Raw genomic sequence first — 26,330 nt, 5'->3', positions numbered from 1 at the left:
GGGTTCAGGCCAAATAGAGATCAAGATAAGATTTTCCCCTTTGTGAAAAATAGAGAAATATCGCTGGAATATAACAATAACCTATAGGTTTTATAGATCTGAAAGGTAGAGAACAAGGTGCCCAGAGAAAAGCTCTTCAAAATACTACAATTATATGGTGTGAATTAGGAGTAAGAATTGAAAGAAATTCAGGAATGTGGTTTGATGTAAAATGAGGTGTAAAACAAAGAGTGTACACACTGATCTTAGTATGAAAGAAAGTGACAGGAAAGTTGATATTAGTGTTGGAGAACGAAAACTTAGCTCTTTGCTTTATGTACATCACAATGCACTCCTAAACAAATCCCGTGCAAGTCTGCAAGATCCTCTAATTAAATGGAAATAATTCGAATTTGGCTGGAAAAATAATAAGCAATTATAACGCCAAATCTATGACAATCACAGAAAAACTTCAACTGTATTCTTAATGGAGAACCTATAGAACAAGTAAAATATTTCAGCTGTTTAGGCAGTTTTAGTGAAGATGGCAAAGCAGTAACTAATGTAGGTACAAGTATTTATTAAACATTTACTTTGCAGTCATTTTTTTTTTCTTTCCTAAAAGAGTACCATGTAAAACGAACTATTATTACAGTAACTGATCAGGGACGAATTGTACTTTTTACCATTATTAGATTTGATTAACGCGATTTTGATATATGCGGTAACATCGAGGGATACCTGTAACTCAAAATTACTTAAAAATAAAACATATTCTTCTTTTGTTTCATGAAAAAAAAAAAGATTGTTTATTACCGATAAAATTATAGTTTAGTATAATTCAAAATTACTATAACAAATTTTATATCTTTAATTGTAATGTCCAAATATTTAAAGAGACGGAGTAAACACGATAAGCACTACAAACACTCTACTACTGGCGCAAACTGCATATAAACAAGTGGAACTGCGCGACAGACAGTGCCACATTACGCTAATAGCACGCATCTCACTATGACGTGCATATGCGTGCACGTATGGCAATATGACACTGTTCTAAACAGTGCTGCTAACATCCTTCGCCCTCCTAAGTGCTGCAAGATGATTTTTATTATTTTTATACAAAATAAGAGAATTGTATAGGACTGTTGATAATAAAAAGTAAATATTACAAGCAAATATAAATAAATTAATATATTTATATATCAAGAAAAATTGGAGATGCTGCAGTTCTGCAGTGCCTATACATGAGCTGCCCCTGAGCCTTGGACTATCTCCGATTGGGTACCAGTTGAGATTGAACTGCTCACTCAGTCTCCAAAACTTAGAGGGCTAAAAGGGCCTCGCCTACTCTCTATACGAGAAAAAGGGGTTAGCTGATTTATATTTTAGAACCAAATTCAGGAAAAATATAAATTATAGAAATGAAAACACAGGAATCATATTTTATTTACTTCTTTGTTTTTACGTTAGAATAAATTTCTAACCTTTGGAATGAAACCTTCAAAATGCAGTTCAGATTTCTTGAAGATAATAGAAAGAAAAAAAAAAAAACATTCCTGATTACGTATTTTTAAAATTGCAAAAAAGCACCCTATTTGAAATTCAAAAATCTTGATGTGAACTTTCACTACAGCTTAAATAAAGCATAAATAAGCATAATTTGCCATTTCATGGAAAAAATATCAGAAATCAATGTTTAAAAAAAATCAGCTAAAGCCATAGCTATCACTAATTTAAGCAGCATGCAGTGAAGAGAAGACTAGCAAGTGCCACCATCTTATGACCCCTAAACCTAACAATATTTTTATTGCCTGAAACAGTGTGAAGTCTACGAACGATTTTCTTGAATTTAAGGGACAGAAAACCAGTTACTAGTAGGAAAAAAAAAAAAAACCTGCTTGCCTGTTTCAGAGATCGACCAACTTGGGAACTGGTCAATAAAAGCTAAGAAAAAGTTTCTCTAGTTGGCAGCTAGAATCGAACTCATGACGCTCTTTCTTCAAAGCCATGGCTTTGAAGAATTCTAACCTAAATAAATTTGGGAGACTGTCATCTTAAGAGCACCTCCCACATAGCTGGAATATATATATATATATATTTTTTACATTAGAGGCTGCCAAAATAGGACTAGATCTTTGGTCCATTACAATTGCATAGCTTCACTTTACTGTCGCATATACAAGCTGTGTTGTGCTCTGATACCGATTTGAAATTCAGCAAAACATGAGCAGTTACTAAAACATCGTTTGATAAAATTGTTAATACCACTAAAAATAAGTCCTAAAATACCATCAACACCTAAGCTTTTCTGTAAGAGTGAAATGAGCCAAAACACTAAACTGGCATGATATAAGCCAATATTCACACCAGTTTTAAGTTATGGATCTGAGAACTAGTTTAAAAATAAAGCAGTTGATCTAAAACTGGAACCACCATTGTTCTGAGAAAAATTAGCAGAGTTAATGTACATCAATGGCAGAATCATAATGTAAAATGAAGAACCTAAATATATTGTTAGCACTCAAGAACGCATGCCTCTACCATCTTATTGTAAAATGAAGATATTATGAAGAATCTAAATATTGTCAGCATTCAAGAATGCATGCCTCTATCATGGTTTGTAATTTTCAGGAGATATATATATATATATATATATATATATATATATATATATATATATATATATATATATATATATATATACAGGGTGTTCGGGATAAATTTGACAGTTTCGTAAGGAAAAAGAAAATCTTCTTTGTATCTATTAAATTTAATGAATTGACAAAAAAACATTACAGGCAGAGTTAATTACAATACTATCAACAAGATTTACTCAAAATAACCACCATTAGCATCGATCACAGCTTCAATTCTGCTTCGGAACCTCGAACAAGCTGATGCTACAGTCTCCCTGGGAAGGGCCGCAAAAACTGTTTTAATTTTATCCATTAACTGGGCTTTTGTATTACTGGAAGTGCGATTGGTGTCTTTTTCAACTGCGCCCCATACAAAATAATCCATGGGGTTAAGGTCTGGGGAGTTTGGAGGCCAAACATTTGGACTGGTGAAGTCGTAGAAATTTTCAGACAACCATTTTTGACTTTTCCCAGAGGTGTGGCAAGGGGCCGAATCCTGCTGCCATACATACGGCCTACCATTGGCTACCCTTGTTATCCAGGGCTTGACTACAGTTAGCAACTCCACGAACAAAGCCCGAATTCCAATGCCAGGGTTCTTCAACACCTGTTCCTGCAGATTTGCGAGGAATTCTGCTGTACGAACGCAATCAGATCGTCTGCTAGGGATCTTTCTTCTTGCTACATCCTCGTAGTCACCATTGCAAGTCTCTAGTTCATGCCTGATTGTTTTTACTGTATTCAGGGAGCATTGGGCAGCAGTCGTAATATCCTTATTTTGATGGCGGGCACGAATCATCATGATACAAGTTATTCTCTTCCATGATTCAGGTGGGTTCCAGCTATCCATCCTTTCTGACATCTTGTATATGAATGAAGAAGGGTCCAAACTTTTAAATGAAGAGAAGTGTGTGTTAATACATGTAACTTACAGAAAAATATAATTAATTATAAATATGTCAAATTTATCCCGAACACCCTGTATATATATATATATATCTCCTGAAAATTACAAACCATGATAGAGGCATGCATTCTTGAATGCTGACAATATTTAGATTCTTCATAATATCTTCATTTTACAATAAGATGGTAGAGGCATGCGTTCTTGAGTGCTAACAATATATTTAGGTTCTTCATTTTACATTATGATTCTGCCATTGATGTACATTAACTCTGCTAATTTTTCTCAGAACAATGGTGGTTCCAGTTTTAGATCAACTGCTTTATTTTTAAACTAGTTCTCAGATCCATAACTTAAAACTGGTGTGAATATTGGCTTATATATATATATATATATATATATATGGTAGGTGGTCCGAATATTTTGAATAAGGACTCGTGGACCAACAGGGGGGGGCAATAATCTTGATTGTAAGTGAAGTGGCACTCTCATGGTTCCCTAGCTGGACCTATCCTCTTCTTCAAGGAAGATCCACTCACTTTAATCTTTCCTATAAGGCCTTATCAGCCAACTTATTTTTATGACCCTTATGCTATTAGAGTACTTGAAGGCCATGGGGTCTTTCCATTTCTGGCCTATATTTATGTTCCCTCTATAAACCTCTACTATAAAGTACTGTTTCCCCTTCAATATACCCTATTCCTCCTATGGGTTTAAATTTGAAAGAAGGCTAGTGCTGAAGCCTCAGCCTTAAGGTAGTAGCCCTACCACCGGACTATCCATTGCCAGGCTAGTCACCTGACATGGTGAACATTATTCTACTTTTAAGCTGACATAGAAAGGTAATCGGAATGAATCTATGGAACATGACCTATCTATGGAATGGAAAAGGTAAAACCAAAATGGAAACGACAAATAATAGATATGGCAAACTGGAACATAAGAGGAATAGCATATGGTATCATGTATATTCCTTGAGAGTACATATCTTTACTACATTTCATCTGTCCAACACTATTAATTCTGTACAAATCCACCTAAATTTGTTATACAGCTCCGACATTTTTGGTGGTGCACCTGACTCAGATCTCTCTAAAAAGCCATGATACTATCCAGAAGATATAAGATTTAATAATGGAATAAAAACAGCATAAACAATTAAATACATGTTTAACCAATCCTGCATTTCATTTGTCACTGAGACATCGTCGGGGGGGGGGGGGGATATTACAGCAACCAGAAACAACATAATAATATATGTTGCTAGTTGACATCACGTGTAAACTATTTAACCCACCTACTGTGACCTCTTGGGGCAAAAAAAATAAATAAAATAAGAAGAAATAAATTATACAAAATAGTAGGTAACAAATTTTTTAATATTAATTATAATATAATTATATCAACCAATCTCAATATTCTTTATGACACCTAGTTCTTCCTTATTTAGTCTTGATATTTATATTACTGTATTCATTTATTGGCTTGATTTTCAGCCATCCTTTTTTACATATACAGTTGGTCTCTTCATATTGGAAGAGGCTATATTCTGTGAACTATACTCTCAACCAAATAGCCCAAGATGTTTTCTATATATATACACACACACACACATATATATATATACATACATATATACCTAAACACTTAAACAATATTACAATTAAGAGAAAAATGTTTAAATGTGCTTTAAAAGGTTTTTATCATAATGAGAACCATTTTAGAACCAATGTTTTAAAAATACTGTGTCAAAATTCGATTACATAGTAAAGAAAAAGGTATGTACCAGGGTATTTACCACAGGCAGTGCTCCTCAGTAGCAGGAATCTCAAAGACTTAAGTAGTAGCAGGGTTAGCTATTGTTAAGATCTCTGGTTTAAGGGTATAAGGAATTTTAGGTGTTGAAGTGGAAGTTGTCCTTTTCAGGAACATTGTGATTAATGTAACGTATATAATAATAGAGCCTCCATAGCTTAGTTGGTATAGACCAGCAATTTTCAACCGATGTGCTGCTAGAGGTCTTCAGGTGTGCCACGAGATTTATGAAAACAAATTAATTGAAAGAAATAATGTCGTAATTTGTGCATTTATTTATTAGTGCCTGGTCTTCCATCTTCTTGTGTGTGTAAAGCAATCAAAATTATGCCTATTTTTTGCCAGATCATCAAAAAAATTAAAAAAATATATTTTGGTTTAGGTGGGTGCCGTGTTATGAAAAAGGTTGAAAATCACTGGTATAGACAAATTCCTTTGGTCGGAAAGACCTAGGTTCGATTCCCATCAGTGGTGTGAGAAACCTTTATCTAAAGATGAGTAAGCCAGTCTCATACATAGGCAGAGTTTTTCACACAGAAACTCTAGTTTTTTGTCACTCAGAATAGGCAAACTGGCCCCGGGAACACAGACATACAGTCAAAAATAGCTTACAATCCTAACCATGTTAGAAGGATTCTAGGCTAAATACCATATTGCAATGAATGAATATAGTAATATAAAATAGATAAGATGTACAAATGAAATATTTTGATTTTGATACTAAGATCAGCCAATAAGATTAAATTGTCGAATGTTTGTTAACTTGGTTATAAATTAAATTAAGAATGCCAAGAAATTATATTCTTGTTCAATCCTTTATTATTATTATGCGAGATCTCCAAGGAGTCCAAGGACTTATCGTGGGAGGGCACACACTATTCTATTTTTATTTAAGTGTAGGCAAACAAAGTTTGCACATGAAGTATCTTCAAGACTAGGCTACTTGTACATAGAGGCTAATGACTTCATATTAATTGCCTTTATCCCATAATGCAAAATACACATCCTTTTGGATGTATAATACTATGCATTATGGGAAGGTCTACTACACAGATTGATTGACCCTTATTGAGATCTCATCAATGAGAGCTAGATCTAGAAGAGATACTAAGGTTGAATGCAAAATTGATACAAACAAAAATATAATTTCTTGGTATCTTTAATTTATAACCAAGTGAAAGCAAAACTTTCAACAACTAGTTCAAACCCAGAGTATTTTAATGAGATGTTACACCTTTTCACCACTTGTATATGGGAAATATGAGTTCTGTATAATTTTAACCTTGGTATCTCTTCTGGGTCTGCCTCCCACTAATCAGTAAAGGTTGAAATTGGTTCGGATAATGACCCTTCACACACACGAAAGAATGTGTTTTGCATTATGGAATACTAAGGCAATTAATATAGAGTCATTAGTCTCTATATACAAGTAGCCTAGTTGCGAAGATTCTTCATGCAAAAAAACTTTGTTTGCTTATACTTGGACAAAGGGTTACACTAGAATATAATTTTTTGGTATCTTTAATTTCAATCAGATTAATCTAACTTGGATAAATAGTTCAGACATGACACAAGATACTATGGGATATCACTAGTTACCATAATGTAGATGCATATACATATGCATATTCCTAAAGATGACAACATCAAGGTTGCAATAATTTCTCTGCCTATCCCTTCTTAATGCCTTAGAGAAATATATCTTCTGGCACTTGGCAACAAGAAAAATAGTATGACAAAGCAAAGAACTGCTAGATACTGTCTGACCACAGAATCGAGAGCTGTCACTGGCAGATTGCCAAGAAGAGTCAATTCATGTTGAAAGGAATAAGGCAATGTATGAATTTGCAACAACATGCGAAATCGCATGCTTTATATGTAAAATTTAACTGTTGTACAAGCAAAATAGTTACTTCTTTAAAAACCAGAAGTTTCATGAAAGAAAAACTAAGATACCAAGGTTAAAATTACCCTATTATCAGAATGGATTCGCCTTCTTCTGCCATGCACAGAAGTGTCGATAGGCTCACATTTGTGGTTCGCACAATAAGTGGTCTAGGTAATCTAGGCCATCAGAGATGGAGTCATATTCCATGTTTCAAAACTTCCTGCATGTGTGCGCATGGGAGGGGAATACTAAATGTCCCAAATGATCTCTGGTTTAAGTGTATAAGGAATTTTAGGTGTCGAAGTGGAAGTTGTCCTTTTCAGGAACATTGTGATTAATGTAATGTATACAATAATAGAGCCTCCATAGCTCAGTTGGTATATATGAATTCAATACTTTGAAAGGAATTAATGTATCTATAAGACAGTAATCTTCAAATTGCACTGACTGGAAAAGGCAGGATAGGATATCACCCTGCATGATTTTTGCTTACTTCATTAGTATATTCTGTTATTGTTTTCTCTGACATAATTATTTTAATGAAAACAATAGCAGAATAATTTACTCTCTCAGCAAAGATGAACCACTTGAATTTTTTTTCTCTCCCCTGCACATAAAGGACAGCAAATATCTCAAATACATTTGGAATTTTATCAGAAACCATACCTTATGAAGTTCTATAAGAATGGTCTCGCTTCTTGTTGTGTGTGATATTTTCTTGAATTCTGCAATACATCTGCATTTGGTTATCAAAGCACACTAACATTGCATAGTTGAAACTTAGCATTACCATACATTATACTTTATACACATTAAACAAAATGATACTATAGAAACTGAACATTTTGTATGACAAAGAGCACTAAAAGTTAATAGTTTACTGATTTTTTTTTCCCCCTTCAGGTATCTATTTCTGCATAATGTGCACTAAAAGCACTTGAGTTATGAAAAACATCCTTTATGGTTGGGGTTTGTATCATTCAAAATAAAACAGCAGCTGGAGTAAGTGAGAGCAGTTTAATCTATAACTGCTTTCACTCACATCCACATAATAAGTATTAGCGAGTTCTAAACTTACTAACTTTTCCCTGATTTCATGTGTTCCTCGCAATCACTTGAACAACCTTTTCTCTTTAATATATTAACATATGTCAGCATCTTACTTCTTCTCAAAACTTATCAGGATTAGTATAGCATACTCAAAATAAAGCAGCAATAGTGTACTGTGTGCATTATGTTTTGTTTTGGAAGTACAAAACCAACTAAAAATGTAATACATAAATCTGCACTTTGATATGTAAAAGAAAATATTAATATTTTGAGGGCAGTATTATATTAAGATAAAAACTGAAATGCAACTGTTTTCTTAAAGCAAGATGCTGGAAACTTTTTTATCAAAATTAAAATTAACATTTATTACCACACTGTGGTCACACAACTAACTTTTCAATATAAAATTTAACATGAGCAAATTATTTCCAAATTAAATCCAATTGGAAATGAGTTAAACAGAATTCCAAAATAAATTTATTCAATAAAAGAAAATTTTTATTGTTTAAACTTTAATGAAAGATTTAAGACTTAATTGAAACACTTTTAAAAATATATATACAAAACACTTGGTGTAATATATATCCAAGTGGTGCAACTAGGACAATAACGAATTTTTGTTTACTTTATTTTTTACATTTAAAACCAAAGAAAGAATAAATATCAAAAAGCAAAACCTTAACTTTTATTATAAATAATTTTTTTTTTTTTTTTTTCAAAATCTAAAGTCAACTCTCACTATAGCAAACTCGCAGGGATCTTAGGAATTGTTTGGCTGTAGTGGAGAGATTGCTAATATAGAATTTTCTTTAGAATTACAAACTACTTCAAAATCCAATCTAATCTGTGCAAATTTGGATGGAGCTTTGAACTAGTTTACAATAGTAAGCAAGTTTATGTTATTACTATATCAAAAGTGACTACTGCAATGAAATTATAAAGTGTATTAACAATTCATCAGCAAAACAATACAGATTTGAAGATGTTCACATAATCTGAGAGATGAATACATTTTCTACTAGCTACATATATTGAAGTTGATTAAATGATAATATTGGGATTGCTGAGAGCCTCTGTAGCTCAGTTTGTATAGACGAAGCCCTTTGGTCGGAAATACCTGGATTTGATTCCCATCTGTGACATGAGGAACCTTTATCTGGTCTCTTTCAATGAGAGGCGAGTTAGCCAGTCTTATACAGAGGTAGGGTTTTTTTATATTTTCACCCGGAAACTCTGGTTTTTTTGTCCCCCCAGAACAGGTAAAAGCCCTGCAAACACACATCTAGACACAGAACACTCTGGGGGACATAGGGCTAACCACCTTATCCTTGAATTAGGTTTAAGAAATCCAAGAATACTTGGAAGGTCATGGCTGCATAAGTGCCTGTTAGAACCACTGATGGATGGATGGATTGGTGACCAGATCTGTGCTATTAATAACATTTCAGAATATTCAATCTAACGTTTTATACTGCTTTTGTATCACAACTGAAGGAGATAGTTACTGTACATGTTATATGCATGTTAAACTAGTGTTAATAATCAGCAGGATAAAGTTAGACATTGATGGACTAAGAGGTGAGAGGTTATTTTATTTTAATCCGGAAATTCTGCTCTAGAGACCAAACTTAGTACTTTTTCTCCCAGCTGCTTCAGGTCTTCCAAAAGCAGGGTGATGGTCATACACCGGGTAATGAAATTCACGTCTCACCTGTGTGGACTGCACCTTTACCATTCTCTTCACTACTTTGATACAGACTACTTAATTATCAAGCAACTTAAGACAAAAGGCAAAAAGATGTTATATGTGCAGTGCAGTTATTGTCCACACATAGCACTAACGTGTCACAGGTTTTGCAATATTTTGCACGCGTGTTCATGCGCACTCACATGCATTAAGTAAATAAAAATAACATGTATCACTTTTTTGATATGCTATATAAAAATCTGTTAAATATCTCTAAAAAATACCTTAGCAATCCTAAATGAAGTACAAAAATCATACAAGAAAGTTGAACATCAAAATTTATGTAGAAGAGGCACTGATCAATTTCTGAATATTTCCAAAATTAGTACATGTGAAAAGAATATGTTAATTATAAAATATTTCTCAATATATGAAATATTATTATACATGACATTCTATTCTACCATGTCTACTAATTTGATCCTGAGACTAGGCAATATTCAATTCATGATAAAAAAAAATAAATTAAAAAAGAGAGAGGGAGAGAATATAGGTATTTAAAGCAAGCAAAATAAAACATAATAAGAACAAAAATCACATTTATAAACATTTAGGAGGAGAATTTATTCAAATAATGAGCATAAAAGTGCAATTAAATTCAGTTTATGTTTCATGTCTAACTTGGGTTAAGGAATTTTCTAGTTTTGCCAAAAAAAATAATTTTAAAATAACCATCCCAGGAAACACATTTTTTTTTTTTTTATTGGATTGAAGGTTAAACAAAGACCCCCCCCACCACCACCACACACACACTCTTTCACCTAGTGCATTAATCTGGCAGATTTTAAGTAATAATGCAAATATTTCCAAAACACTATCAATAAATTTAAACCTATAGAACAAGGTTGCTTAAAGGTTCATCCTCACTTTGACCAAAATACCGTAATGGACAGATTTAAATTACTTAAATATCACTTTTTATCATTTTCTTATTAGTTTTAACATTGGTATATTACAAATAACAGAGTAGAAAGATCTAAAAATTAACGACCAAGTTTATGCAGAACTCATAAAAACCTATTAATATCATGCTAATGTTTTCATATATATAAAAAGGTGAAGAGCTTGAAAGACCAATTAACTGCTAAATAAAGTGAAACATACACTAAGTTTAGAATGTATAACAGATTATCACTTCAAGTAAATGGAGATGGAAAGATAAATATCTCTTATTTGAAAATGTAATTTGTTATTGCTCAAACACCCACCTGTGATGATTAATATTAACTAAAATGAAAGATCATTTCAGGCTTAATCCCCTAAGATCCAACATTAAAATTTTATGAAAGGGTATTTTGAATTGCTTTTAACCAACCTTGTCTTATATATATCAAATGAAATTTAAAATTAAAATCAATTAAACTAGTTAAAAAACATTAGCCAGAAATTTGAAATATTCTGAAAACAAGTTTCATGTAGCTCCATAAGTTAGACATTAAACAAAAAGGATAAGCTTTATAGTAATGAAGCTTTTCTGTTAATCAAAGCAAAAGATTAATAGATAATTGCGAATAATTTTTGATGTTATAAATCAAATGAACCTGGATAATTTGAAGGCCATGATGATGGTGATATTTAGAATTTAAAATTAAGTCAAAAAAATTATGTGAGATTGACAAACACTGAAAAGTCAAACCAAATGACTGAGCAAAGAAAGTAGGAATAAAATAAAAAAAAATTAAGAACCCAGTGAATTTAGATATGATTTTAAAAATATAAAAAAAAAAAAAAAAATGAGCTAAACTGCCTTTCCCTGAAAATTTGTAGCAAACATGATCCAGCATATAAATTATGGCATGCTGGCCATTTTGGCAGATATGTCATTAGATAAAAGACAGGAGGAAAAAAATAATACTTATTAGCATGATGTGTGGTTCATAATTTTTTCAATATCTTTTTCATCAGATTAACTAATGCACAAAGCTCATAGCCAGCTTTTTTCTGATTATGAATTCACCAAGTCAGCCAGCACAACATCATTTATACTTTTGGCTGATCATGTTTACTACAAGTATCATTTTTTGTTCATATTTATTTAAAAATTCTTAATCTTTAAATTCCTTGCCTTGTTAATATTGTTTTATCTATGTTTTTATTCTTACTTTTTGATATGTCTTTATGTATTTGCTTTTCTCCTTCCACATTGTTTTCTAATCTTACATGATTTTTGGCCTAATTTTAAATTCTGCACTAAATATTACTACCATCATAATCTTCAAAATTACCAGGTAAGTTTAATATGCTATTCTTTTTTTTATTAATAAATAATTTATTCACCTCTTAAAGCCTACAGTTTAGGAGATATTCCATTATTACTATAAGCATTTATTTTTGTTTAATGTTATCCAAAAATATTAAATGATAGATATTTTAAACAAACTTAAAAATTTCATATTAAACCCAAATGCATCTTGATAATTCAAATTACACACTGCAGAAAATTTACAGAAGCAAAACTTGAAAAATAGAAATAGCCATTAAATTAAAATACTTAGGCTCCATCAAAAAATAAAATGAATTTTTAAGCATATAAAGACTAAACTTTAGAACAATGAAAAACTAAATAATACAAGAACTATTAATGTGCACTTAAAATGAAAACCTCAAAATTTTAATACAAATTTTTTTAAATATCAAAAATAAATAAAATTATAAATTATAAAATATAAGTAAATGTTTTGCAAATAGAAAATCATGCTAAAAACTGAACTTTTTTTAAATGCATTCTATGGCATATTAACTTATACAAAGGGGAGATGAAATATATAGAACAATAACTATCTATGCAAATATTTAAAGTACAACCTATTATTTTACTGAATAAGGAATTATTTTCAGTTAGACTAGTTGCACCACTTGGTAAAACAGTTTAATTATTACACTAAAATCTCTAAATTTTTTAGGCACCAACAGATAATTTAATAAAATTTTATATTATGCCTATATTATATTTTATAAGTGGCAGTATTTTGTAGGGTAACCAGAACAGAGGAATCTTGATTTATCGTTATTCTCTATTCCAGCACCTATTATGACTATTTATAGCACCAAGTATATTTTGTTGTCCACTGTATAAATGAGTCCTCTTGCTCATAATGAATAAGATGAGAACACAGCGTACTGAGTTTCTGTACAATGATGATGAAATAACTACTTTTCAGAGTTTCAAAAATAAGCTGATCAGTAGTAAAAACCTGATCATAAGACACTTCAAGGGCTGAGAATGCTTTTATACACTGGCCAATCCTTCATGGGAATATATAAAAAAAAATAATAAACTTTATCACTAGAGACCAGATCTGAATTTTCTTTTATCTTCACTAGAAGATGCACCACAAACATCTATCAGACTACTCCCGTCTTTCCTTTAATACCTACTTTTTCAGCAAATTGATCAAGTAGATTCGATAGTCCTCCAGGCTCATTACAGTTCTTAAAATGAAGAGAAGCATATGCACTGTTGAAAATACAACGCACGGCCTGCAATTTCTCTAGTCTCATTGTCCTTACATTTGCTTTAGATAATGAATTAGATGGAAATTTGTTATTTCCAAGATTTTCTTGAATCCTATATATATATATTAAAAAAAAAAAAAAAAAAAGAAACTTATAGCAGCTAAAGGGAGTTTGAGAAAGCAAAATTTTCATTAATATATCTGATTAAAGCAACTAATTTTATCAGAAATAAAGCATTTGCTTTTCTTTCAGAAAACAATATATGATTATTCAAAACTCATTTTATGTACTTATCTTTTTTTTAAGGTACTAATCCAGTAAAAATATATAAAAATTCAAAATGGCTTATTATCTGAATAGCAAGTTCAAAGTTCACTGATGATAAGAAAATAGTAACTGTTAATCAGTCAGTTGCTACTGTAACTTAGAGATTGAGATTCAAGTTAGGTATCACATGTCACTGGATTGGGGAGGGTGGGGAAGAAGAGTTTTATTACACATGTATTACTGTTGAGGGGGGGGGGGGTTCCTTATTGCTTCTAAAATGCAATATGAGTGATGTGCTTAGTTTCATTAGCTTTCAAAATAGTATATTTTGAAAAATATACTAATTTTTAATATATTTTAATTTAATATTTAAAATATATTTTTTACCAAATGTGGCCAGAGCAAGTGGTATACAGAAGAAAAGCAATGGCAATATTGAGGCCATAATTTCTATATGGAAGGCAGAAAATAATCCATCACGGTGTATTCCACAATCCCAATATTAAGTTGTTTAATTACCATGAAAAGTCAAGCAAACAGAAATAATTATATGAAAGAAACAAGCAAGACACCTAAAACTTATGTGAAAAATTGCAGTGGTCAAAACCTCAGTAATATTCAATTTCCATATTTCCAGTATGAAAACCACAAAGAGAAAACACTAAGAAAATTGTTTATTCAACCAGTTTTCTATATCAGGAATACAATTTAATATATATGGCATATAATATCAGAAATACAATTTAATTTTTTTTAAAAAGTTTTGGTTCCTAAATCATACACTGTTAAACTGATGGCAAACATTTTGCTGAGATACCAAACACGTGACTTATTCTTGAGCTGCACTATGTATATCTAGTGTTGCCAAATGAAAATTACTAAAAACAGCTAAATCTTAAAAAAAAAAAAAGAGCTAAAAAGGAGTTAAAAATAAAAATTTTAAGCTAATTAAAAGTAGTAGATGCTACTTTTAAGTTACTTACTGTATTCAAGTTGAAGTGATACTTGCATATAAGTGGCTAAATACATCTTCCATGTGGTCTTCTGCACTTAATTCACCCACATTTTCACTTAGATTTTCAGCTTTATTATATCTGGCCATCGTTAGAATATTACTCAGTGTAGATGCTGGTAAATGATAGTCTGTACAGCACTTGTTGTTATGCCTAAGGCCATACTTGACTGACAAAATAGCTGTCAGCATTGCCAATTCCATCTTGTTTCTTAATTTAGTTTTCACTACATTCATGGAAACTAAACATTCGTTCAATTTCCACATTAGAATTTGGCAATATTATTAAATTTATTGCCCACTGAGCAATTTCTTTAAATGGATTCATTCCAGATGCATCTTTATATTCTCATACTTCAGTCCAGAATAGTTCAGTGTTTTTTATATTTGTCCATTTATTTAAGTGGATAGCATTGAACTGGTATTCAGCAGCAACATCTTTTTCTGTTTTCAGCATTATTTCTAAGATGGGAGTAGCAGGTTCTTTTATATGTTTTAGGATATTGTCAACAGAAAAAGAAGACATCATTCTCAAAATATTCAAGTTTTCAGGCAACCTTTGCTTAAACTGTTTGAAAAGACCAAGAAGAAACTGTCTTGCTCTACTTCTAAGATTTTGCTCATCATTTTGCTTTATTTTCTTTTGTATCATCAACTCTGAAATTTTTCTTTCAAATCTGTAACCAAAATTTGGACTGGGATCCAAATAGTCATCAATCTCTGACTCTAGAGGGTCGACTGTGGATGATGGTAGCACTACCATATTAACAACAGAGCGAATCAAACGAGAAGGTCTTCAAATAATCTCATCTTATCTGCACTGTTAGATGTGAAAATTTTGTTAACTTGCTGAACTTGAACAGGATGCAAAAATAAAAGGTACAACAGATTCCTTTCATCTTTATACATCGCCCACAACATTTGAGCTTTGTAACATTTCTCAGTCACACTCACGACTTCGAAGTGAGTTTTTAATTCCAACCACTGGCTGAGAATTCTGCCTATTGCAGGTTCAATGGAGAGCCACCTTGTTGCACAATTGCTTAAAATTTTCAGAGGAGCATAATTTTCGTTGATAGTTTGATACAGCTCTTTGTATGTTGCTTGTCTTGAAGAAGAATGTGAAAACCACTTATGTTTCGGCAACTAAAAATTCTAATTTTCTTGGGAGAGATTCTGCACAGGTGTGAGACATTGCCAGTTGTAATGAATGGCATACACATCTAATTAAAATTAAGGAGGAAATATATGCCTTCAGTTGTTCATAAAAGCCATTATTGACACCAACCATAAAACTGGCATTTTCTGTACTGATTGCAATGAGATTTTTAATGTCCAGTTTCTTGGTCAAGAGCTCTTTTTTCAGTGCTGCCACAATACCACTAGTGTCACACTCTTCTAGAACTACCATGCTCAGAAATGTATGCATAATTTTGTTGAATTTCCTGCTATAATAAATGATGGCCATTCCTAAAATCTTATTCACTGTGATATCATTCAATTCATCTATTAGCAAGCTGAAATTCTCATTTCCAATGTCCGCGGAAGATTTTGAAGACTATTTTCAAGATCTAATTGCGGAAATTTCATTTCCGCAATTAGATCTTCAAAATGCTCGCTTAGAATATTCTTTACAATTGCAGAGCACTTAGTTCGGTGCATTTTTACCTTTGGCATAATTTGACTGTCTGGGATGATATTTTTGCAAAGATCTACTAGATGATCGCAACTGTTGAATGATGAGTGACAACAAAGAAATAATGCTAACCTATGTGGTCTCATCAGACTTTTTCACAAGCATATTTGTAATAGCAGCAGCCTTATATGGAACTGCAGCAAGATGTTTCTTAGTTTCGCTATGCTTTACAAGTCGACAATATTTAGCAGCTATATCACATCTGCAAAACTTAAATTGGCCTTTTGTAGCATCACCAGGAACTTCACACAACCATTTACTAAACATTCCAATTTGCAACCACTCCCTCCTAAATTTTTGCTTGTAAGCTTTATTTTTCTCTTTGCTCATTTTTGAAGAAAGATATACAACTCTTTTCTGCAACGAATTACAATCAGTCTTTGAAAACTTCCCACTCGCTATTGTAACTACACCAGAACACTGTGTAACTTGTAGTGGTGCTATCAACTTTAAAATGACAAAATGGCAGACTGTTGGGCCACATGACTGACTGACGTCATCATGCATTTAAAACATGTACGATGCTCATACCAAACGTACAATACAATTCCTTCAAATGCGAACATCTGGAAAACTTTTAAAACAATTTCTTTAACAATAAGTTATAAAAACAACTAAAAAGAGCTGGAACTGGTTCTGAAGGAGCTAGATTAAAATTTTTGAAGCTAGGGAAGAAAAAAGAGCTAGATCTAGCTCCAAAAGAGCTAAATTGGCAACACTATGTATATCATAAGCTAGTCCTCAGCTTCTCAAGGTCTTTAATATATGCTAACTAAAGCTGGTTTAATATAAGACCTTGATTTGTGTCGCACAATTTTGAACGATGTATCATTTCAGTAGCTTATTTTGAACATAGCTGTTGAATTCATTATATGGAATTTTTATAAAATGCCGAAGAAGTACCTGATATCTTTCATTGGTAGTATGATAAGAAAAAACTAAATTTCTGCATCTGCCATTTTGGTCAGCATACATTAAAGACTTACATCTCTACATCTTTAATATGTTCTTTCACAAATCTCTTCTGAGCATCCCATTTGTCTGATGTAACAGACACTGAATGTACAGAAAATTTTATAAATATATCCAGTCCTTTGAGTGGTAAATGAGGATATTTTGGTGACATAAGCTTCATGGAGGACTGTCAATGTGTGAAGACAAAGTTGTCTTCACACATCAATACACCAGCAATCTTATCAGTTGTTTTAACGTAAAGTAAAGAACCTGCATCTTTCTGTTTTGTATGTGTCGAAACACAGAAATGGTAGGCACAAATTCCAGCTTGGCATGTCAAACTAACAATGAAAAAAAATTAAACTTTATCAACTCACAAGAATGCTATATACTAAATTCAAAAAGGATATGTTATATAGCACAGTGCAATAAAATTAACATCTTATTTTAATCAAGTTTTGGTCAGCATACATTAAAGACTTAAGTTAACTAGGTTATGATAGACAATACACATTTAGGCTCAAAATGAGCCATGCTTGATATCTAAGCAATATGTTCACTATCAATTTAACAATTCTACATGGCAGTTGTTTTAGGAAACAATCCGTTAATGTGATTTTTTTTTTTAAATATAATTATGCCCTATTATTACATGATGTATGCCAGAATGTAGGAAACTAGAATAAAGTTTCCTACACTCTGGCATACATCATGTAATAATAGGGCATAAATAAAGACAGTGTTTCTCTTTGGGTTCATACCAAAAATATCACGGACAATTCAAACTACATAAGCTTAAAGTAAATTTTCATTTCCATCTCCAATTGTAAAGCCACCTTTTTTTTTTTTTTCACATATAAAATTAAAACTTGTATAAATTTCAGCTTTTGGGCACTAGAGGTCTTGGTCAACTTATTTATATACAGGATGGTCATAAAATAACTTTCCCTCTCTGGAGGCATCTGTAGCTAAAACCAATAAATGGAATGAGACCAAATTTTATATTGAGACTTTTGAAGGCATGGGGAGATGATTTCTGCAAAAAAAGATTTAATACCAAAAGTTGCCGATAGGGGAAATTTTGGTGCTGGCAGAGCTTAAAACAAGCAGGCAATTACATTAAAGGCAGATAAAATGGAATAATAACATTTCAATGGTGTAAGCTGTCATTTACATCATTGAAATGTCACAATGCGTTATAATGATAATAAGAATAATAATAATTAAACTAAAACAACAACTTGCAAGAGAGACAGAAATTAATGTAGCGATTGAACTCACAGGAAATTACTATTACTATTATTACGGGCAACTCCAGGGAGTCATTGGACTCATCGAGGGAGGCCCCAAATCATATTCATCACAACTATTTGACATTCATACAGTATCTATCATACCTCGCCTTAAACTCATTCACTGTCACAGCATCCACCACAGACTCAGGGAGCGCATTCCACTCATTCACTACTCTAAAAGTAAAGAACCCAGCTCTAACACCTTTACTAACCACACTTTTGCCCAGTTTCCATGGATGTCCCCTAGTCCTCCCACAACCAGCCCTGTTCTCAAAAATATCTTCTGAATTAATTTTATAGAAACCCTTCAGTAATTTGAATGTCTCAATCATATCTCCCCTCCTCCGCCTATCAACCAATTTTTGCAACCCACAAATCCTCAACCTGTTCTCATACGGTTCATTCTACAGACCTGCTATCATCTTGGTCACTCGCCTCTGGATGGGGTCTTGATGGGGTCTTATCAAGGCTCGATACAGAGGAACAATAACCTGCTTGTCTCTGCTTGTCATCGTATTCTTCAGCAACCAAGTGATTTGATGAGCTGTTTTGGTCACTTTTGCAATGTGTCCCCTAAATTTCAATTCCTTATCTACCAACACTCCTAAATCTCGTTCCTCATCAATTTCCTGGAGCACGGTTCCACCAATGCAGTAAACTGCCGCCAATCTTTTCACCCCAAAATGCATAACATTACATTTTGCCACATTAAACTGACATCCATTCTCCTTAGCCCAGACCTCCAATCTATCCAAATCATCCTGCAAAATTTTGACGTCATCTGCATTCACTATTGCCCTACCCAACTTCGCATCATCCCCAAACAAATGAACTGTTCCTCTCAGATCATTTCCTATATCATTTATGAACAAATTAAACAGTAGTGGTCCAAGAACAGATCCTTGTGGCACACCACTAGTCACAGGCCGTCTTGTGGACTCTACTCCCGAGTAAACCACTCTCTGATATCTCTCCGTCAACCACCCTCCTATCCATCTCACCAACCCGAAATAATGTTTTATTCATCAGAATCAGGGTCCCCTGGATCACACACATGATGTGCTTCTTGCACTGCTTTCCATCATCTGCCAGATTTAATTCCTAGTGATCCAGTTTCTTCAAACTTCTTAATCAGAGCTCTCAGTGCTACAGTTGACATAGGACCTGTACGCAGGTTATGAAGCCTTCAGAATACCCGAAGGGCTGCTACGCATTGCACTGTTTAAGGTAAAACAACTTAACAAGTAAAGCACGCCGAGGCAAGGTAGGACATATTGAGCACAATTCGTCAGTCATTCGAATAACTGCCTGAACATTCCCAATCCCTTTTTAAGTGGAATTGGTGGCACTGCTGTCACATACGCACAGTAAAATTTGCATAATCCTTTTTACCTGTGTTTACTGCAAATATTTGGCTGCTTTCGGCTCTGCCAGTGCCAAAATTTCCCCTATCTGCGACTTTTGGTACTAAATATTTTTTTCGCATAATTCATCTCCCCGTGCCTTCAAAAGTCTCAATATAAAATATGGTCTCATTCCATGTATTAGTTTTAGCTACAGATGCCTCCAAAGAGGGGAAAGTTAATTTATTGCCACCCTGTACTATCTGACTATTTCAAAAATGATATTTGTGCATATATACACAGATATACAATGTCAGAGAGTTTGGAACTTAATTTCTTTCTCTCTATTTTTAAAATAAAAACATATTTGCTTATTTGAATTGTTAGCTATCCCTACTACTCTCAAAAACAAAGCCAGTAACTTTCTTTACATGTTGACTTTCTCAAGTACAACTTTGCTAATAGTTAAGTCATTTTTTTTTTTTTTTTGGAGATTTTAATGCTCAACACAAAGTGGACTTCCAACTACTTTGTTGGAAGTAAATACAGATGTTGAAGAATTTGCTGTCACCAGTGAACCCTCTCCAAAAGTTATTTCTTCAATACTAATGAAAAACTTCAAGTATACTTGAAGTATACTTTAATAGTACATAGTAAATAGAATGATAGTACAGAATTGTCTAGAGCTACAGTACTCTAGGCAATTCTGACTACAACTCTAGTGCTGATTTCTTCTCCAACAGAAAAATTCACACAGTCATCCACAGGTGTTCAATAACGTAGGAATGCCAAGTGACTTCTGAATTCTATGCTTTATTTACTTGGCTTATTGTTATCAGACTTCTCCACACATTTGCACTGAAAGCATCCAAACCACTCTTATTAATATTCATTCCACATTCCAGTCAAATTTTTATCATGTATATCCAAGTCTTCAACTTGCAATGGAGTACACTAAGGATATGCATGAGAAGAATCTAGCTTCTTATGTTTATAGTAAATCTGAGATTTACTACACTTTTTTTTCTAGTTTCTGAAATAAGAAATGGAGGAAAGAGTAGGTAAAGAATCAGAAATGATAAGACTATGAAATTTGAGGATAAAGATATTCAGGATGTCCGAAGTAATTCCTTTGAAAGATCATTAAATGAAACAAGCAGTGACAGTTCACATTCCATGGTAGAAAGAAAAATTAGACACCTGAAATTTAAAAGGAAGTTGGTGTAGATAATATTTAACCAGAAATACTAAAATATGGAAGTATAAAAGTTTTACATGTTGGGTATCTAACTGGATACTGAACGAATGAGGACAGGCTGGCAATTTGGGATTTAGCTGACCAAATTGTATTCTTATTGGCTTAAACCATATACAAATATACAAAATGATAGTACAACATGACAAAATTTCCGGCTGGAGCGTCGCATGGTTAAACAAGGCCCACCTTTTTTTCACCAGGGAACCAGACTGAACAACAAAAAGTCAGCTACTGGAAGAAATCTGAAAGCACACCCCAACTCAACATCACCAGAGTTAAAGATCGGTAGTATCAACATAAGAAGCCTGAATGGCAAAGAAATGGAGCTAGCTGAGGAATTAGATAAGTACCAGATCGACATAATAGGGGTGACTGAAACAAAAAAGTCAAAAAATGGTGAGATCTTTCTGAGCAATAAATACAAAATGTTATATTCAGGAAATGACAATCAAGGAAAAGAAGGAGTAGCCATAGTATTCAACACAAAATACAAGGCTAATCTTGAATGGCGGGCAGTCTAAATTGATGTGGGCTAATATCAGAATGGGGAATTGGACAATGAGACTTATTTGTGCCTATGGTCCCACAAAAGTTTCTACTAAGGTAGAAGTGGAGGAATTTTTTGATGCTTTACAAAAAGCAAATGACACAATGAAAAAGGAAAAGTTGGTTGTTGCTGGAGATCTAAATAGCAGAGTAGGAAATGATTGTCAGACATACAAAAATATTTTGGGAAAATCTGGAGAAAAGAGCAAAGCTAATAATAATGGCAAATACCTGTTGGATTTCTACTCAGGACATGGACTGGTTATTACTAACACCATGTTCAAACATAAAAATGTGCACAAATTCACATGGAGAGGCAAGGAATAAGAAAAGTCTCATTGACTATGTTATTGTTGATAGTGATGTTTTCTCCCTGGTGCAGGACACCAGAGTGTACAGAGGATTTGAAATTGGAAATGATCACTATTTAGCCTTGAGCAAGATAAAATTTAATTTGATATTGAAAAGAATAATATGTAAGAAATTTTAAAGCGAATAAAAGTTGAGCAGCTCTCAGATGTAAACTGTAGACTAAAATACAGAAATATTATTGAAAAGAAAATGAAAGAGTTTGAGAACAGGAATCAAACCTTGGAGATTCAGTGGCAAACTCTGAAGGAAACATTGATTGATTCTGCCAGAGAGGCATGTGGTGAGGTAGTCTGCAAGGATAGAAAAATCAGAACTCCATGGTGGGCACAGGAAGGTTAAAGAGGCAGTGCAGGAAAAGAAGAAAGCATATCAAAAATTCCTGGCAAATAAGTCAGCTTTTGCTCTTAGAGAATACAGAGACAAATGTAAGAAAGCGAAAGTCATAGGAGAACTTTGGCAAGAACATAGAAAATAAATATCAAGAAGGTGGTAAGATATTCTGGAGGTTGTTGAAGAAACTTAGAAATGGAGGAAAGAATGCTGTAAAAGGAATTAGAGATGATAAAGGTGACATGAAAATGGGAGAAAAAAAAAGATATACTTGAAGTATGGAGTAATTACTTCGAAAAATTGCTAAATTAAAGAAGCAGTGATAGCACTGTGGTAAAAAAACACTCAACAGGCATACAGTCAGGAATACATACCCATTACTTGAAGTAGAAAAAGCCATCAAAGGATTGAAATGTGGAAAGGCAGCAGGAGTAGATGATATTTGACCAGAAATGCTCAAGTACGGTGGTATAAAAGTCTTACAGTGGCTGCACGGCATCATTCAGAAAGCCTGGACAGAGGGACGAATTCCCAATGATTGGAGTAGAGCTCTAATAGTACCCATATATAAAAAGAGAAATAAAACTGAATGTGAGAATTACAGAGGTATTTCTCTACTGAGTGTTCCTGGCAAGATCTATGCACGTATACTTGAGAAACGGTTGAGAAGAATTGTGGAAGAAAAGCTTGATGAAGAACAAGCTGGATTGAGGCCAAATAGAGGCTGTCAGGATCAGATCTTCACTTTATGACAAATAGCTGAGAAAGCATGGAAATATAACAACAAAGATCTGTATTTAAGTTTTGTCAATCTGGAAAAGGCATATGACAAGGTGCCAAGAGAGAAGCTATGCAATACGCTACAGTCATATGGTGTCAATGGGCCATTATATCAAACAATACGTAGTCTTTATTTGAGTTGTAAGTCAGCAGTTAAAATTGAAGGTAGTACAGGAAGATTTTTTAATGTTAAATCTGGTGTGAGACAAGGATGTACATTAACCCCTCTGTTATTCATTATCTATATGGATCACATTATGAAGGAAAGTGGTATTAAGCATGATATGATATGTATTAAACATGAATTGGATATACCTAAGATGAAAAGCCAAACGGCTATTTTTCTGGCGAGGTTGATAAGTTAAGGGGATAAAAATCCCTTATTGTTTTTCAGCCAGTAAGCGAAACTAAGATCGAAAACTACGATCTGAAACGTTTCACGCCGATGAACTGTTGGCAGATCCAAGCATAAGTGACCACTTGGTAGTGCCACACCAAGGCAACTCGTTGCAAAAGTGGAGCAAGCTCCCTCACTATTCTTGATATTTTCTCATAATGTAAAAAAACACATCTCCTAGGAGATGTAGTACTGTTTTACATTATGAGGGGAGGTCACTACCCAGACCGGTCTTTTTTGAGGTCTCATCAGTGAGTAGCTAGACCTAGAATATCAGAGTTTAAGTGAAAAGAACTTACATACTTTCACTATACGAATGCCAGAAAGGTGTGTCACTATATTATGTTATAACTAAGATGAAAAGCCAAACAGCTATTTTTCTGGCGAGGTTGATAAGTTAAGGGGATAAAAATCCCTTATTGTTTTTCAGCCAGTAAGCAAAACTAAGATCGAAAACTACGATCTGAAACGTTTCATGCCGACGAACTGCCGGCGGATAAGTGGTCACTTACGCTTGGATCCGCCGACAGTTCGTCGGCATGAAACCGAGCTCTCAAATCCATAAGTTAAAAATGGTAAATTAAATATGGAAATAGACAACAGAATCAATAAAGCTGGTATGGTAGGAAGTCAATTGAATAAATTCATATGGAATAAGAGAGAAATTAGTCAGGATACTAAATTAACTGAATTAAGCCCAAATGGTTTGAACAAGACAGTGTTCAAACCATTTTTAACTTATGGATTTGAGAGCTCGGTCAGAAGTAAAACACTTGCCCAAAGACTAGAGACCGCAGATATGAGAGTCCTGAGAAAGATTACAGGCGTGAACAGATGGCATCAATGGCAATATCATATTAAAAAATGAGGATATTAGGAAAGAACTTGACATTGTCAGCATCCAGGAATGCATTAGCAGAACTAATCTCAGGTGATATGGTGACTTAAACAGAATGGGCGAGGAAAGATTAGCAAAAAAAGTGTTCTCTGACAGGTTGGCAAGAAAACGACCCAGAGGAAGACCAAGATATAGGTGGATTGATATGGTACAAAATGCCTTAGAGGATGGAAATATAAGATCTGATAATGTTGGAGTCTTGACAAGTAACAGACTGATTTGGAGGAAAATTGTAGATAGGAAGTTAGTAATGACGTGAATTTTTCATGTAGTACTATCATATCCTGTACGCCCCCTCGAGGGTACATGTCAGGAATTTGATGATGAAACGCTTTACAGTGGCTGCACAGCACAATAAAGAAAGTCAATATCTAGATGACTGGAGTAGAGTACCCATTTATAAAAAAATGCATGCAAAATACAGAGGAATTTTGAGTGTTTCAGGTTAAGAATTATGCAAGCATGCTTAAGAGGCTAAGAAAAATTGTTGAAGAGGAACATGAAGAACAAAATGTGCTCAGCCCAAATAAGAGTTGAAAGATCAGATTTTTTTTTTTACTCTAACCGGAAAAAACATACACGGTGCCAAGAGGGAAAACACTACAATTATATGTTGTAAATAGATATTATACAGAGCAATACAAAGTCTATATTTCAGTTTCTTGGTAGTTAGAACTGAAGAAGGTGAAAAATGATTTGATGCAAAATCAGGTGTATATATTTATATTATCTCTATTATTAACCATCATCTATATGAATCACATTATGAAGAAAATGTAGCATCAAACCTCACATCAGAATTGGAGATATTAACTTTGCTCTACTTTATGCAGATATTATACTTCTAAATAAACTAAGTGCAAGTCTTCAGGGTATAACAAGTTTGGTATGAAAATCTGCAATAAAAAAGAAAAAAAAATGAAAACAGACTGGAACACAAAAAATGCCACCTGCATTTTCAAGGGGGAACTACGGAATAAATATTTCTAGGTGGTAGATGATCTTTATTGCTTAGTGAAGTGGCAAATGCAGCATTTAATCACCAGAGCAGGAGTTCTGGTTCACCCCCCCCCCCTGACACACACACACACTCTCTCTCTCCACTGCACATATTTTGCCAGGTAGTGTCTGAAAAGGGAGTCCAAGTAGTCTCTGTACCATAATGGGGTTTCATTATGGCACGGAGACTAGTCACTCTTTACTGGTGTAATGCTCAAGACTATCTCCTCTCACTGCATTTTTGCTTTATCCTTACATCAAACCATAAAATGATAAAATGTATAAACACTGAAAGCAGCATTGTGACTAAAACAGATCTCCCTCAAAACCATTCTACACAAAAAAGACCAAGCACAGTACATAAATCATGCCAGATTCCCACATTCACTTTACTGATATGTGTCGCACTACTTCCTTTCATCACATAACGCTGCACATTCGCCTTTGTGAGATCTGACTTGCTTGACAGAGAATAGCTAATTTAGAATCCCCTGCTTTTGATCTCCTCTGTCTCAAAGGTTTCCTTGCTTCACTTAGTCATCTACTTCAAATTCTAAAAACCACTTACCTCTTCACCTTCTCTATGAAACTCAACCATTCTCAATCCAGCTATCTAAACAAAGTCTTCTTCTTAGATGACTAATGTCCTCAACTCAAATTGGCTTCCCTTTTCCCAACATTGACCATTCTGGACAAGATGCATTA

General features: G+C 33.5%; 1 protein-coding gene across 1 annotated transcript in view; it reads right to left on the bottom strand.

Moving 5' to 3' along the window:
• Window positions 1–8,618: 8,618 nt before the first annotated feature.
• The window catches only part of EDTP (Egg-derived tyrosine phosphatase), a 451,026-nt gene continuing 433,314 nt past the window's right edge, over window positions 8,619–26,330 (bottom strand). Inside the window, exon 21 of the mRNA XM_090399919.1 lies at window positions 8,619–13,590. Within this exon, the coding sequence (XP_090256045.1) occupies window positions 13,368–13,590 (223 nt within the window). The 3' untranslated portion in view covers window positions 8,619–13,367. The remainder of the gene's footprint in view (window positions 13,591–26,330) is intronic.

This window comes from Typopeltis vanoorti, chromosome 1, assembly GCF_054136105.1.
Source record: "Typopeltis vanoorti isolate ZY-2024b chromosome 1, IOZ_Tvanoo_1.0, whole genome shotgun sequence".
In the NCBI taxonomy this organism is placed as follows: Eukaryota; Metazoa; Arthropoda; class Arachnida; order Uropygi; family Thelyphonidae; genus Typopeltis; species Typopeltis vanoorti.
The sequence above is the reverse complement of the archived record's forward strand: the minus strand, read 5'-3'. Positions and strand labels throughout refer to the sequence as shown.